This window comes from Heptranchias perlo, chromosome 17, assembly GCF_035084215.1.
Source record: "Heptranchias perlo isolate sHepPer1 chromosome 17, sHepPer1.hap1, whole genome shotgun sequence".
Classification (NCBI taxonomy): domain Eukaryota; kingdom Metazoa; phylum Chordata; class Chondrichthyes; order Hexanchiformes; family Hexanchidae; genus Heptranchias; species Heptranchias perlo.
The window spans coordinates 31,175,500-31,191,569 of NC_090341.1; the positions used below are offsets into that span (position 1 = coordinate 31,175,500).

The 16,070-nt window shown below is 38.5% G+C and overlaps 1 protein-coding gene across 1 annotated transcript in view; it reads right to left on the minus strand.

Moving 5' to 3' along the window:
* Positions 1 to 14,934, minus strand: part of LOC137334415 (cadherin-related family member 3-like) — a 50,241-nt gene extending 35,307 nt beyond the window's left edge. The window contains exons 1-6 of the mRNA XM_067999127.1: positions 14,889 to 14,934; positions 12,358 to 12,560; positions 9,349 to 9,514; positions 6,291 to 6,382; positions 3,043 to 3,134; positions 483 to 590 (exon numbers count right to left, since the gene is read on the minus strand). Of these exons, the coding sequence (XP_067855228.1) occupies positions 483 to 590; positions 3,043 to 3,134; positions 6,291 to 6,382; positions 9,349 to 9,514; positions 12,358 to 12,560; positions 14,889 to 14,934 (707 nt within the window). The remainder of the gene's footprint in view (positions 1 to 482; positions 591 to 3,042; positions 3,135 to 6,290; positions 6,383 to 9,348; positions 9,515 to 12,357; positions 12,561 to 14,888) is intronic.
* Positions 14,935 to 16,070: the final 1,136 nt, after the last annotated feature.

Consider the following 16,070-nt stretch of genomic DNA (forward strand, 5'->3'; position numbering starts at 1 on the left):
AGCTTGGGAAATCTGGGTGCAAAAAAGTTGGAGAACGTTTCAATGCTCAGCACAGGCATCCTTCATTTTAACCAGCACAAAAAAAATCACCATTCACTTTAAACTGTAACAAAATAGGGAATTTTCACATTTGAGACATTACATCAGAATATTTGTCAGCTGAGATTTTATCATTGAAGTACATTCGCTCGTGAAATTTCCTAAACTGTTCAGACTCTTGAATAAATACACTTATTCTATGTTCAACTGAGGAGATGAGGGGGCCAATTTTGCATGGCAGCCCTGCCACCAGGGAGTCTCACCAGCTCAACTCAGAAATTCAGGTGCAAACTATTAATTTCAATGGTCAGAAAATTGTAGGCAGCTTGTACTTGAATTTCTGAAACGCGCTGCCAGTCAATGAGACTGCCTACCAGCAGCACAGACTGGTAAAACCAGCCCTAATATACACTACAGTTCATAAAATAGTTACAAACACTTACGTGCAAGACAAGACTGGACTATTGTCATTGACATTGATGATGAACACTTTCACAACTCCAGTAATGAACAGATCGCTTGCATCCTTTACTTTCACTGTCAACTGATAACTTCAAATAATAATGATTTGCATTAGTTAAACGGAGATGCAGTTAATAACTTGTATATAATAATAGGCATTACAGAATACTATCGAAATATATATGAATGTGCATGCCCACATGTAGTGTTTCCCAGGGACCTGTACTGGGGCCTTAGCTTTTCATTTTGTATCTCAATGACTTGGATGAAGGAATGGAGAGTTGTATACCCAAGTTTACAAGGAGGCACAGTAAGTTGTGTAGATGGGAGCAAGAAGTTACAAAGGGACATAGACAGGCTAAGTGAGTGGGTAAAACTATGGCAGGTGGAGTTCAATGTGGGGAAGTGTAAGGTCATCCACTTTGGATCCAAGAATTACAAATTGGATTATCTTAATTGTGAGAGACTAGGAGCTGTGGAGGAGCAATGGGATTTGGGAGTCCGGGTACACAAATCACTAAAAGATAGTTCAAAGGAAAAAAAGTACTCAAAAAGGAATGTTGGCCTTTATCTGTCAGCACGCAGCACCAAATGGAGAGGCAGACCTTGTTTTAGTCTAAGTATAAAGTGCCATTTATAGTAAGCAGTTCTACCCTTTTGTAGCCTGTTGTAATGGTTCAAAAATATCCCCTCATTACCTCGCTTTCATGCTTCACTTCCAGCAAAGTACTATCTAAAAAGAAGTTAACCATACTTTTGTGTGAAACTATTCAGGCAAACATGAGTAACACCTACTTAAATAGGTTTTCCTACCAATGTAGGGTAATTAGCACTCATAGCCATTCATACAACATAAATTAACTGGAAATGATACCCACACATACCAGTGTGCTGTACTGACAATGATCCTCATTGCTTATCTTGGCACTTTTCTTCAAATAGGACATCTATCTCTGCACATCCCTCCAAGTGCAGCAGGTTGCAGAGACTGTGTTGACCTCCTGTGTGATTTCTCCCCACAACTACTCAACCTCTGCTTAGTAATGGGTTATTCTCTAACCCGTAGAAGGCATTTGTCTGTTTTCTCATACCAAACATAGGGGGAGAAACTCAACTCGCTGCCGCCCATTTTTCTGGCATAAAATCAGCATAACAGCTCTAAATTTTGTGTCATGATCTGTTGCACCCTAACTAGGCCGGACGCCATGTTTCAGGTGTTATCCTTCATCAGAGACCAGTTCTGATGAAGAATTACAGTTGGAAAATTAACTAATATTTTCTCTACACAGAAACTGGCTGACCTGCTGAGTGTTTCCAGCATTTTCTGTTTTTTATCTGATTTTGAACATTTTTGATTTTTAGAAAAAGATGACCTCCCATTTAATGAATAATTAGTGTAAAGAGCAGATTAAACTCCAAAACTGGAAGATATCTCAACATTAACCTGGTACATATTATGCTGGGTCGGGTGGAACACCAGAAATTTGTAATTTTCTATCTGTGTTTAAATCTGCCTTATTAATATGGAGCTATCATTTATTTTTCTCCTTGTTCGGCTTTGTGGGAACAAACTAAACAAACTTGGTTCAAATTGTTGGTCAGTGCATGTTGGACTGAACTAAGCCAATTGATCTTGTACCTAGGCCAGAAACAGTGGCATCAGTGACCTAAAGTCAAATAGCAAACAGGTGATAAACCTGACTCAGTTTCATTGATACGAATTTCAATTTCTTAAATAAATAGAGAAGTTTATACAAAAATGGAGAAGTCAGAACAGAAACTACTCTAGCCCATTGCACTAAGAGTGTGGGCCCGACCCTTTTGTTTGGCACTGAGCTCACCCCATGACTCCAATTTTTGTCGGTATCTCTGAGATTTCAGCATGTAATATTTATGTCACATTATCCCATGTAACCATACCAGGTAATAAAATTTAAATATAGTTAACTGATAAGGCCCATCTTCACACTGCTGACTGGGGGTCCTCAGTTGCCAGCAGGACAAGGTCAGAAAATTGGCTTTTACGTGTCAGTGTGATTCTGTTGGTAGCACTGTCGCCTTATGAGTCAGAAGATTGTGGGTTCAAGACCCACTCCAGGGACTTGAGCACATAATCCAGGCTGACACTCGAGTGTAGTATTGGGGGAGTGTTGCATTGTCTGAGATGCCAGCTTGTGGATACGATGTTAAAATGAGGTCCCATCAGCCTGTTCAGGTGGATGTAAAAGATTACATAGTACTATTTGAAATCAAAGTAGAGAATTCTCTCTTTGCATTGGCCAACATTCCTCTCTCAACCAAAACCAAATTAACTGATTATACATCTCACTTGCTGTTTGTGAGGCCTTGCTGTGTTAAAATTGTCTGGTATATTTGCCTAACAACAGTGATTAAATTTCAGAAGTAAATAATCAGTTTTGAAGCACTTTGGGGTGTCCAGAAGAGGATATGATGAGATGCTATATGAATGCAAGTCTCTTTTTCTTTTTTCTTTAGAAAAACAAATCAAAGTAAATTATATTTGAATCATGCTCAGTTTACCTCTTTATTGCATTTTCATAATCAAGAGTACTTGCTACAGATATTGAGCCAGTGTCATCTATCTGAAAGTCTGTGGTGCCCGATAATGAATACTGTTGAAAAAATAATACCAGTTAAAAAATTTCTGAAAATTCTGAAATACTTATGCTAAGTTTCTTAAGTAAAAATAAATTAAAGTACATTTTAACATTTCTAACACATAATGTAATGAACATTTAGAACTTGTTTAGATCTTCCTTGCCATTTCTTTTTATAGAGGCTTTCTTGTTATACACAAGACTCTGAAGACTCATTACTAAAATATACGTGTGCACACTCTATGGGATGAAATTCTTTCTGTCAGTAATTTTATCAAAAAAGTCAGCATGAATACAAAGCAGGATATTTCATTATGTACTCACTCTGACTTTAATTAAAATTATCAACAGGAGGAAATCCCCCTCTTATTTCTCTGCAAATGAGACAATTAACAGCCATTATTTCTCAGTGACATAAATTAAGCTTGACAACACAGTTATTCATGAACAAAAGCTATGTTGAATATGAGATTGTTAGTACATATTCATCATTTACATTATAGATTGTATATAGGGACAATATTTATACACTATTCACAGGCCATAGCATCAATATTTGGCTCTGAACAAGTCCAGCTTGTTTAGAATCTCCCAGTCTGTTCAAAATAAAATCTTATGCAAAACATCCCCTCAATCCAGTACTATCAATGGAAGTTTGTAATTTTAGTCTCCAATGTTTTATTTCCCTCGAGATCAATTTTCTGTTACCAATAGAAGCATAGGATCAGTCATATAGAATCATAGAATGATACAGCACAGAAAGAGGCTATTCGGCCCATCGTGCCTGTGCTGGCTCTTTGAAAGAGCTATCCAAATAGTCCCACTCCCCTTGGCCCTGCAAATTCCCCTCCTTTAAGTATTTATTCAGTTTACTTTTAAAAGTTATTACTGAATCTGCTTCCACTACCTTTTCAGGCAATGCATTCCAGATCATAACAACTCGCTGTGTAAAAATTATTTTCCTTATGTCGCCTCTGGTTCTTTTGACAATAACCTTAAATCTGTGTCTTCTAGTTACTGACCTTCTGCCACTGGAAACAATTTCTCCTTATTTACTCTATCAAAATCCTTCATGATTTTGAACACCTCTATCAAAAATCTCCCCTTAACCTTCTCCGCTCTAAGGAGAACAATCCCAGTTTCTCTAGTCACTCCACATATGAGAGCAGTGCTTTCCTATGCAAATAAAACACAATATCAAGATAATGAATGTATCAATACATTTCTCATTGCACCTCTTCTGCACAGTTTGACACACATTACATACTAGAGGGGAGGGAGGGGCAGGAGAGAAGAGGGAGGAGAGAGAGAGGGAGGAATGGGAGGGGAAAGTGAGGGGAGAGAAAAGGGAGCAGACAGGGTGGGGGATGGAGGAATTGGAGGAGATTGGGAGGAGAGGAGACAGAGGCAGGTGAGGAGTGGGGAAGAGGAGAGGAGAGACAATGCAGGAGAGGGAGGGAACAGAGGGGAGAGGGTGAGAGGAAAATCTGGCGTGGAAGAGAGGAGGAGGGAAAAAGGGAAAGATTGAGTTTTCCTTGGGGGGAGGGGAAACTATCAGTAAAGGGGGGGGGGTTTCCGCGGTGTATATTGTTTCCTCAGCGGGGGAGGGGGGATTTTTGTCTCAGTGCGGTGGATTGTCAGTGTTAGTTTTGTTCCTCAATGGGGGGAGAGGTGTTGGTTGCCAGATTTTTCCCTTAGCTGGGAGGGATTGAGCTGTACTTTCTGCATGGGAGGGAATTGCCTTTGTACTTCAGTAGGGGGTTGGGTAGATTTATCCAATTACAGGGGGCAGAGACAATGTCGGGTTTTTTACTTCTGCAGGGGAGCAGCATTTGATTTTGGTTCAGCGTCCGGTTTTCATTTTCTGATCTTTCCCTTGCTTTCGTGTCTCCGGTTGCCTTTGCCCAATATTTGCAATCCTGTTTTCACTTCTGCCCTTTCAACTGATCTTTCTGCTGCTGGGACTTTCACCTTAGCCATGAGGTCCTGAAATTTGTTTTGCTTCCTTATGGAGTTCGCTCCTTTTCTTTTCTACCTTTTTCTTCCCAACACCCACAACTTTTCCCAAACCTTTACTTGCATTTTATTCATGCACTTTACAGGGTTGTATTTCTATGGGACGCATTCAGCCAGGGCTGCAGCCGCTAGACAATGCCTTTTATCTTGCGCGTTACATTTGTTTCCAATTTGTATTCCGGGGCTATACATTTTGTCTGAGTTCTTTATGCTTTTTAAATAACTGGTAATTTTTTTCCTGTTGCGAGAATCCAAAGGTGAGTTGGTATTTTTTCCTATAGGCGGCCCTGTCATGGAACACTAAGTAACATAATGTTATGCTACTGCAGCACCTACAGGTGCAGTACCTTCAGAATCCTGAGACCAGTCACCATTTTAATATGGAATAGACAAGTGATTGAATACAGGGAAACTTGCTTAAAATCAATTACAATTAGGTCAAAATCTAAAGAATGACTCTTACATAAACACCTAAATCTAACATAAGATGAAATGCTCAACATTTCCTTGCAAAGTACACTTGATCTTATCAGGGTTCTGCTATAATTGGATATTTTATTTGCTGGTGTTACAACAGTTTGCAGTATTTTCTAAGTCATCGCTTTTTTTTAAAAGAAATTATCTTGTTTCCATATTCATGTTACTTGTTAAGCTGCCCAATTTTAGAAGTATAAAGACGCAAACTTTTTTTGTCCCTAATCGGGGAGAAAGGGGAAAACGATTGTTAAATGAAGGGATTGTTTGGTGCAGTGGATTAGCACGTCACTTCACCTCTGGGACCTTGACTTGAATCAAGCCTAGACAGCTGGCTAGAAATTCTTCTCTTTCTGCTGGATGTGAAGGTCCTACATGAAATGAGTTTGGACAGTTTCAGTCCATTTCCTAGTGGACATGGGTTCACAGCACAATACTACTCCTAATATGGTACATAAATTAGCGACCGCAGGAATAGCTGAGATGAGAAGTGGAAATGTTACATTGGTGCAATAGGTGGTTCTCTTCTGCGGTTAGAATTAAGGCACATTGTCAGAGCAGAGTAGGGAGTGCTTGATGCTGACACTGCCTCAAATTGGGAAACTGTTCCTTTCCTCAGTGCTAGCAATCATCACCTTGATTAGCAATCACTTTTTATAAATAAATAATATGCTGCATTACCTCTAATACATCATTTTTGTCTGGGTCCTTTGCTGCAACTTTGTATATTACAGTGTTGACAGCAGTATCTTCTGCAATATAAACTTCAGCATCTGCAAAATCAGAATCACACAGGCTCTGTTTAATAACATGGAGAAGATATCTTCTGTGCGCTCTGTGTAACAAAATCGTAAATTGGTTCTTTACACAAAATGTTTATAATTTCCTTACATTTAGCGCATGGAAGAAATCCTCCTTAATTTTCAGTTATGGGTTTCTGGCTTGTAAAAAGCACCTGGAAATTACACTCTGCGATATAAACAGGCAAATGTTTAAAATGTTTGTATCAGATTATCTTGTTTGCTATTCCATAGAGGTGTTAACCCATTTATGTTAAACAGGTTAATGCCTTCATTAAAACAGTGGGCAAAGGAATTTGATACGAATGTGTTAAGCATTGACTAAGGTAAATTGATCAATATCCAGATTTTCCTGAAACTGCCTGTTTTGTTTACTGTGCTATTGTGTCGATAACTACCTAATGTTGAGATATTTAATTACATTGGTCTCAAAAAATATTTTTGATTTCAAATAAACTGTGTTATGTAATCTTTATGAAATTGGCTAAGAAAAAACTGTTTACAGTTTTTCTCCATTCTATATTTTACTCCATTCCTCATTTCCACTAACAGGTCTCTTTCCCTGTTCTACACATTATTCTCAGGCTGAGTTGGTGGGCAGGTGAATTAGCCCCAGACACTGTCAATACCATTCTGTGAATCGTTGCTAGGAGACACTCAAAAACCACCTGGAGCAAGTCACTCTCCTATGTGAGTGTACATGGCTTCTACTTGATAACTTGCCTAATGATCTGACTAAGACACGTTTATCCATCTTTATGCTTTTCTAATAAGTACTTTACAGGGTTAATTATTGCAAAGTTCTGATCATGGTGTGAAATCTTGATGGATGGAAGCACGGGTTACAGAATCAGATAATGTTATAGCCCAGTCTCTGACTGTATAGCGAGGGCCCCACTCAAAGACTGAAGTCCCACAGAATTGTCCCTTACATGTACATTCAGGTATTTTCATACTTGCATGTCAGTATTCAGAGAGATCTTTTACACAGTTAATTTAATTTTTGTTTTCCTCAGGTAGTATAAATGAAGAGTACAGCAAATCATTGCATATCAATTCATCTTTAGCCTCATGAGCCTTCTTAGGCCAGTTTCATTGGCTGCATCTATTTTTTTAGCATAACAATAAATAGCTGATTTATGTGGTGTTACCTTTTCATTTCTGTTCCTGCATTTTTGTTAGGGTATGAAGGGATATGGAACAAAGCCATGACATAATAGAATGTAACAGGTTTGAGGAGTTGAATGCTCTATTCCTGTTCCTATGTTCCTATATTTAAATGATATTAAATTCTTTGTGAGAGAGTTCATTCAAATGCAAGATTTTTGTGAAGATCTGACTGAAGATTATTTTAAAGCTGCGTCAATTTTGAATTTCCTTAGCTTCTCCTTCAAATAATATTGTGCAATTAAGTAGGAGTTCTGCTTACACACAAAAGTACTAAATCCTGCTCTGAGCACATCCCCAACATTCATCATCCACTCCTTTGTCAAAGTAAACCATCCTGGAAGACAATTTCTTCTACTCGCTATTTGTAGCAAAGTCAAAAATGCAAATATAAAGAATGAGTTTATGATTTCACTGCAATTATAAAATTATAGGAAATATAGAGTCCCAGATAGTCCTGCTCAATCTTTCTTTATACAAATTAACCTGAAGGAAGCAGAGAGGGACCCTCTCAATCAATTGCAGTTCAGGCTCATTCCCTTCTCTTAGCAGCTACTATTGTTATCTCAAATCTTAGGAGAGTAAAATTTGAAATGTGTATAAGATGACGGCTAGTGAATTGGACAGAGCTGGAATGGCAATGCTGGTTCCTGCACTGATCTCTCAAATTAGGAAAATACAGTAATGTCAGGCATTTAAATGGCACGGCCTCTAATGATTAATATTTTTATAGCAGGAAGGACATTTATTGTTTAAAATTATCATTATGAGCTGATATATAAATTAAGTCCTTACAACAAAACATAGGGCCTGAATTTGCTGAATACTTGTGCCACATTTATGTCACATTTATGGCGCATGTCATTATTATGGTGCAGAAATTACAGGAAATTATGGCATGAGTGATTTAAGCCATTACTTAATCCGCCACGCCATAATTTCCTGGGACTTGTGCACTGCTCCACAGAGACCCTCCCGAAAGAGTTAAACAGCTAATTATCATAGCTCCGCCCCATTAACATCAATGGCGAGATTGAGTTTGCGATCAGCACAGCCACTTAGACCATTGAAGAATGGTGCTGGTGAGATCAGAATCAGTAAGGTATTCAATCCCTCAGCAGGTTGTCTGAGGGTAGGACTTGTTCTAGGCACTTCATTGAAAGCTTAAACCTCAATTAAATAATAAAATAAGCGTTTTGACAGCCAGGCATGTTCTGAATTCCCTCCGACTGATAATATTTTCATATTAATATTTATTGAGCTTGTTCGTTAAGCAGGGTTGCAACCAGTAATTAAATATGGCTAGGGATCGCATGCAGTTCAGGAGAGAATCCTTATGAGTCCCTGCCTTACGCCAAATTATATATTTACACTGGTTCAGTATAAATTCATCAATCAAATTAAACCCGACCTGGACATTAAGTCCGGACATACTGCGACCCATCCCCATATTATCAGATTGGAGCCATTGTTCCTAAACACGTCCTGGTTAAATAACCTATTGTTCCGTTCTGTGTCAGTCCATGGTACCTTGGATGTATATCAGACACTAGCCGATCCACCGCTGCAGCGTATTTTAGTTATTTGTCCAGCAAATTGTGGCGTGAATTCGCCATTGGAGGATTGGGGAGCACAACGGTTTAACTTACGGTGTTCGTCGCCAATATCACCATTGCAGCAAATTCCGGGCCTTTGTAACATATATCTGTTTAAACTGGCTGCCTTTATTGATTAGATACAATTGCTAGCTGTACTTAGATATAAATACATACCTTGTTTAGCCAAAGTTCCCAGAAAGATGGGCGGCTCATTTACATTAATAATCTTTACAACGATGGTCTGAGAAGCAGAGCTACCCTTTTCATCTTTTACAAGCAGTTGAAGTGTGTAGCGTGGAGTGCTTTCAAAATCCAGCTTTGGACTGTCTGTTGTTACTAGCTATTAGAAAAGCAAAAGCATAGTAATTTTAAAAATCAATATATAAAAACTGTACATTCAAACCCATTGATGCAAATACCAAGCTCCATTTACTTGTTACAACATAAATAATTAGATTCATTCTAATACTGTCTAGTGCTAGCCATAATCAACATGTAGCTATCCCAGCTACTACATGTAATAAGATTCCATTTTAGAAGTAAATGTTATAGAGAGTCGCTTCCTCTTAATGGTCAACTGGAATAAGTCTCAGTTTGTCTATTCTCTATCCCTCAAACCCACTTCCTCCATTCTCTGTTCAGCAAACCTTGTTTTTTCTATCCTCTGTCCCTCAATCCCAGTTTCTCCATTTTCTGTCCCTCAAATCCTGTTTGCCTATTCTCTATCCCTCAATCCCACTTCCTCCATTCTTTGTCCCGCAATCCCTGTTTCTTCCATTCTGTGACCCTCAATCCGACTTCCTCCATTCTATGTCCCTCAATCCCTGTTTTTTCCCTTCTCTGACCCTCAATCCCACTTCATCCATTCGTTGTCCCTCACTCCCAGTTTGTCTACTATCTGAACCTCAATCTAAACTTCTTTATCACTTAATCTCAATTCCTAGATTCTCTGTCCATTTATCTCATTGTGTGAGACTGAACAACTTGAGAACCAGACTGAACAATCTGGGAACCAGACTGAGACTGAACAACTTGAGAACCAGACTGAGACTGAGCAATCTGGGAACCAGACTGAGACTGAGCAATCTGGGAACCAGTCTGAGACTGAGCAATCTGGGAACCAGACTGAGACTGCGCAATCTGGATTAAGGAATATGGGCCAAAGGCAGGTATATGGAGTTAGATCAAAGATCAGCCATGATCTTATCAAATGGCGGAGCAGGCTCGAGGGGCTGAATGGCCTACTCCTGTTCCTATATTCCTATGTTCCTATGAAACCAGACTGAGACTGAACAATCTGGAAACCAGACTGAGAATGAACAATCTATGGAAATTACATACTTTGCCAATCCAGTAGCATCTGTACACAGTATCTCCATGGAAGTTAAAAAACATTCAAAAAACAGTTTAATTTCTTCAGGTAATGTTTTGATTTGCAGATTTGTAAGTATTTATACTTTGGATAAATTACTGAAAAGTTACATAAACAGATTTTATGGTACTTAAGATTTTGTTTGTTAGGAGGCTACACAGATAGAATCATATAATCTTACAACACAGAAGGAGGCCATTCGGCCCATTGTTGAAAGAGCTGTCCAATTTTGTCCCACACCCCAGCTTTTTCCCCCAGCCTTGCAGATTAGGCCTCTTCAAGTACATGTCCAGATGCCTTTTGAAAATTCCTATGGAATCTGCTTCCACCACCCTTTCAGGTAGTGCATTCCAGATCTTAACAACCCTCTGTGAAAAAGTCTCTTAATTTTCCCTCTAGTTCTTTTGCCAGTTATTTTAAATCTATGACCTCTGGTTACCGATCCACTTGCCAGAGGAAACAGTTTCTCGCTATTTGCTCTTTCATAACCCCTCACTGTTTTGAATTTCTCTATCAAGTCTCCCCTTAATCTTCTCTGCTGTAAGGAGAACAATCCCAACTTCTCTAATCTCTTCACATAACTGAAGTATTTAATTTCTGGTAGCATGCTAGTAAACCTCCTCTGTACTCTCTCCAAGGCCTTGACACCCTTCCTAAAATGTGGTGCCCAGAATTGTACACAATACTCCAGCTGAGGCCTAACCAGTGATTTGTAAAGGTTTAGCATAACGTCCTTGTTTTTGTATTCAATGCTCCTATTTACAAAGCCAAGTATCCCAAATGCTTTCTTAACTGCCTTATCAACTTGCCCTGCCACCATCAAAGATTTGTGAAGACACACCCCCAGGTCCCTCTGCTCTTGCGCCCCCCCCCCCAAGAAAATAGTACCATTTAGATTATACTGCTTCTCCATGTTGTTCCTCCCAAAGTGCATCACTTCACACTTATTCACATTAAATTGCATCTGCCATGCATTTGCCCATTTCACCAGTCTATGTCCTCCTGAAGTCTGCTACTATCCTCCTCACTGTTTACTACCTTGCCAAGTTTTGTATCATCTGCAAACTTTGAAATTGTACTCCCTATACCCAAGTCTAGATCATTTATATTTAACAAAAAAAGCAATGGTCCTAATACCAATGCCTGGGGACCCCACTGCATTCTTTTCTCCAGATAGAAAAATATTCATTCACCGCTACTCTCTGCCTCCTATCCCTTAGCCAATTACATATCCAAGTTACCACCGTCCTTTAATACCATGTGCTTCTATTTTCCAAATAAGTCTGTTATGCGGTACTTTATCAAATGCCTTTTGAAAGTCCAAGTATACAACATCTACTGCACTACCTTCATCAACCCTCTCTGATACTTCATCAAATAATTCAATCAGGTTAGTCAGACACGATTTGCCTTTAACAAATCTGTGCTGACTGTCCCTTATTAACCCATGCTTCTCCAAGTGAGAATTAATTTTGTCCTTGACAATGGTCTCTACTATTTTTCCCACCACTGACTGGCCTGCAGTTACCAGGTTTATCCCTCTCCCCTTTTTTGAATAGGGTTGTAACATTTGCAATTCTCCAGTCCTCTGGCACCACTCCCATATTCAAAGAGGATTGAAGGGTTGTGATCAGAGCATCTGTTATCTCCATCCTTGCTTCCCTCAGCAACCTAGGATGCATCCCATTTGGACCAGGTGACTTGTTAACTTTGAGTGATTCCATCTTGTTTAGATCTGTGGAATAAATCCTGCATTTTTATCAGATAAACTAAACACAGAAAATATGCAAACACTTTGTTCTAAAACTTACATCCCATTTATTTACTGCATTTGGAATTATATCAAATGGATATTTAGCAGGATCAGCATTAATAATTACTGGACCGCCATCTAACTTATCGCCTGCAGGCACATCAACTGTGATTGTGGTGAGTAGATGATGGACTGCTGCATCTTCGTTAAGATTGAGATTCAGTGGGTCCACACCAGAGATAGTTGGTGCACTAAGAATACCTGGGTGAAAGAAACAGGAGTACAAGTCAAGTTTCAAAATTGATACTGATTTTTCCGGGTAAGCAATTCTATTTAAAAAAATATATTTTTCTCCCTTTCATGGATTTCATGAACATGGCATTCGGACTACTGCTCATGTGGAGGATAAACACCAACACAGATTGGTTGGGCTGAACGATCTATTTCCATGTTGTTTTGTGTCCCCCCCAATACCCAAAGTTAAATTTAAATCCCGTGGTCTTACTAAAGCTTTATGTAGATTCACCGTTATATCCGACTTTTGTATTCTATACATCTTGCCATAAACCCAGTATTCTTTTAGCTTTTTTTATTGCCTTTTCTACATGAGGACCTGCTTTTAATGTCATGTGAACCTGAACCCCCAACTCTCTCTGCTCTTCCACATTATCCAACCTTCTCCATTCAAAATATAATTACTTTTTTTTAACCAAATGTACCGCCTCATACTTGCTGACATTGGAATTCCATTTGTCACTTTTTTGCCCATTCCGCGATCTTATCGGGCCAGATTTTGCTATCAAAGTAACGATGAGGCTAATGGTGCTCGTTATTGATGCGTAAATGCTGCAGCAACTTCAGGTGAGGAGCAGATGCACGGTTAAATGCCAGTATCCAAAAGTTGCTGTCCATATTGCGCCGCTACACCGTTAGCTTCGCAAAAACAGTATTTTGCTGTCTGATTCATCGATGACATGCATTGAATGTCGTGGAGTTGCTGTATTTGTGTGGTAGATACGAACTAAACTCGCCACAGAAAGTTAAGTCTTGTCATTTCAAGCATATGTACCCTTTTAACAACATGATAATTGTTAATTACTGCCAATCAACCTCTCCAGCACTGAAAATTAACTATTGCAAGTGTGGAGTCTCATTCCTTCAGTTATTAATTGTTGTTGGAGATTTTAAAACTGTCAATTTTTTTTTAAGTTTTCATTTTCCCGTGTCTCTTTTTTCTCTCTCTTGATCCACTCTTTCTTTCCCTCTCTTTATTTCTCTTTCAGTACCTGATTTGATATTGAATGCACCACTCTAATTTACACTTCCTTCTCAGTCCTTCTGCTGTTTATTTCTCAATTCATCAATGTACCAGATACACAGTTGGTTGCCCTGTTCACTCAGGTCCCAGATGCCCTGTTTCCCTTGTTGCACCATTATCAGCTCGCACTTTCAGCAACTTAGTGGGCAAAAATGTTTTGAGCTGAAGGTTGCAAGGACAAGTCTAACTAACAGCAGATGCCGTTAAATGCTCTGCTACAGCAAAATCTGGCCCATCAATATCTCCTTGCAGCTTCCTTTGGTCCTCAGAATTATTTCCTAATTTAGTATCATCTGCTAATTTGCACACCACTCCCTCTAGTCCTATATCCAAACCATTGATGTACACAGTGAACATAAGTGATCCCAGAACAGAACCCTGTGCGACTCTGCTACCCACTTCCAACCGCTCGGAGAAACTGCCTTTAACTCCTATTCTCATATTCTTTCCTTCTAACCAGTTTTTGATCCAATCCTTCCCCTAATCCATTCCCTTTAATCTTCTCCAGTAGTCTCTTGTATGGTACCTTGCAGAGGCTTTCTGAAAGTCCATGCACACCACACCCACTGCATTTCCCTCGTCCACCACATCTCTCAGCTCCTCAATATGGATTATGTGCCCCATAACCACAACCTGCATGGACAATTTATTGTGTTGTTTCCCATGCACATTTATAAAATCACTTTGTCAATCCTTTAAATCTTTGTAGTTGACTAGTCATTAAAGAGGCACTGTCCTGGTTGCAGTGGGGAGAAAACAGCTAGAACAGCCATGCCTCATTTTTATCACACTGAAGTGATATGATGTTTTCACACTGACAATTTTTTACGTTTTTGATAAACACAAAAAAAAAACTTGGCCAAGCCCTTTCTCATAAAGATAGGTTCCTCTTTTACAAAAAACATTATTACTGATATCCTAATAATATCTTTTGAGTTATTTCATGAGCTTATTATTACAATAAACTATTAGTATGTAGCTTTCACCATGAGAACTATTGAAATTCATTGCTGAAATTATTACATACCAGCATCTAGAGTAAAACAAAGTGAATCAAAGTTATCAAAACCATTCATAACTTGTAGAATATGACTGTCTTTTTCTGCTTTTTATAATATTATCAACAAAGACACTTTAAAATCTTTATTAAGACTTAGCCATTTTAAAACAAGTATTGGTAATGATAAGTATGATGATCCATATATAATGTTAAATTTGTTAATTTAAAAAATTGGTGAAATATTTATCCTTAATTAATAATAAACGCTAACCTGATAATGATTTGAATAAAAATAAGGCAGACAAGGTTTTCCACATTTTCTTCAAAATAAATTCTGCGAGGTAAAGCAGTCTGTGACTTTTGATCATGAAGTGTTCAGTTTCTTTCCTAAGAGTTATTGAGACTGATTCTTTTGTTTGAAATTGAATGGTTGATTCGTCTCCAGGTGTCCAACACAAACATTGGATGGTTACACCCTCCAAACCATAGAGATGGTATTCATAGGAAGCAGGTATTGAGCATGAGCAGTATTTAAACCCCAGACTTATCATAGCTGCCTTGTTTGAGTTTAGCCTAAACATAATTCATCGAGTATGTTAAGAAATATATTTACAGCCATATTCTAATACATATTCTATGCTCCACACATTTGAAAACAATTTTACAACACCAAGTTATAGTCCAACAATTTTTATTTGAAATCTACAAGCTTTCGGAGGCTTCCTCCTTCGTCAGGTACCTGAGGAAGGAGGAGGCCTCCGAAAGCTTGTAGATTTCAAATAAAAATTGTTGGACTATAACTTGGTGTTGTAAAATTGTTTACAATTGTCAACCCCAGTCCATCACCGGCATCTCCACACCACACATTTGATACAGTTTTTCCCAATCCACTTCAAGAGCAAACATGACAAGTCGACTGTGAACGGAAAGGATCACACGTAGGGAGAAACTTTCTGAATTATTAGGTTTTTCTGAAAAGTGTGAATATCAGTGTTAAATATTTTAAATAGGTTTCTTTGGTTAAGAATAAATGGTACAGCAGGCTTTAATAGAGGAGTAGGTTTTCAACAATGTTTTAATGGTGAGACAAATTTATAAAACTTGTGATAAAATTAAAATTTTTGTTTCATTAGGATTGTATTTCTTATATTCAGTAACAGTGGGTCACAACATTCCATTTCAAAATACATTGAAAACACCTATGTCAACTTGGTCCTATTGTAAAGCTCATTATAAAAGTATCCATATTTACCTGTAATCACTGTTACACCTTTAGTTGACAATGTGAAAGAGGTTTCCAATGTTAAGATTGCTAACCTTAGTAACGCTGTAACCCCTACGCCTAATCAAGAACAAACTCTAAGAAATCAGCGCTTATTCAGAAATGGAAATATCTTGACCGTACAGATAAGCATCTACCTTTTTTTTAAAACTGCGGCCTCTTCAAATATGA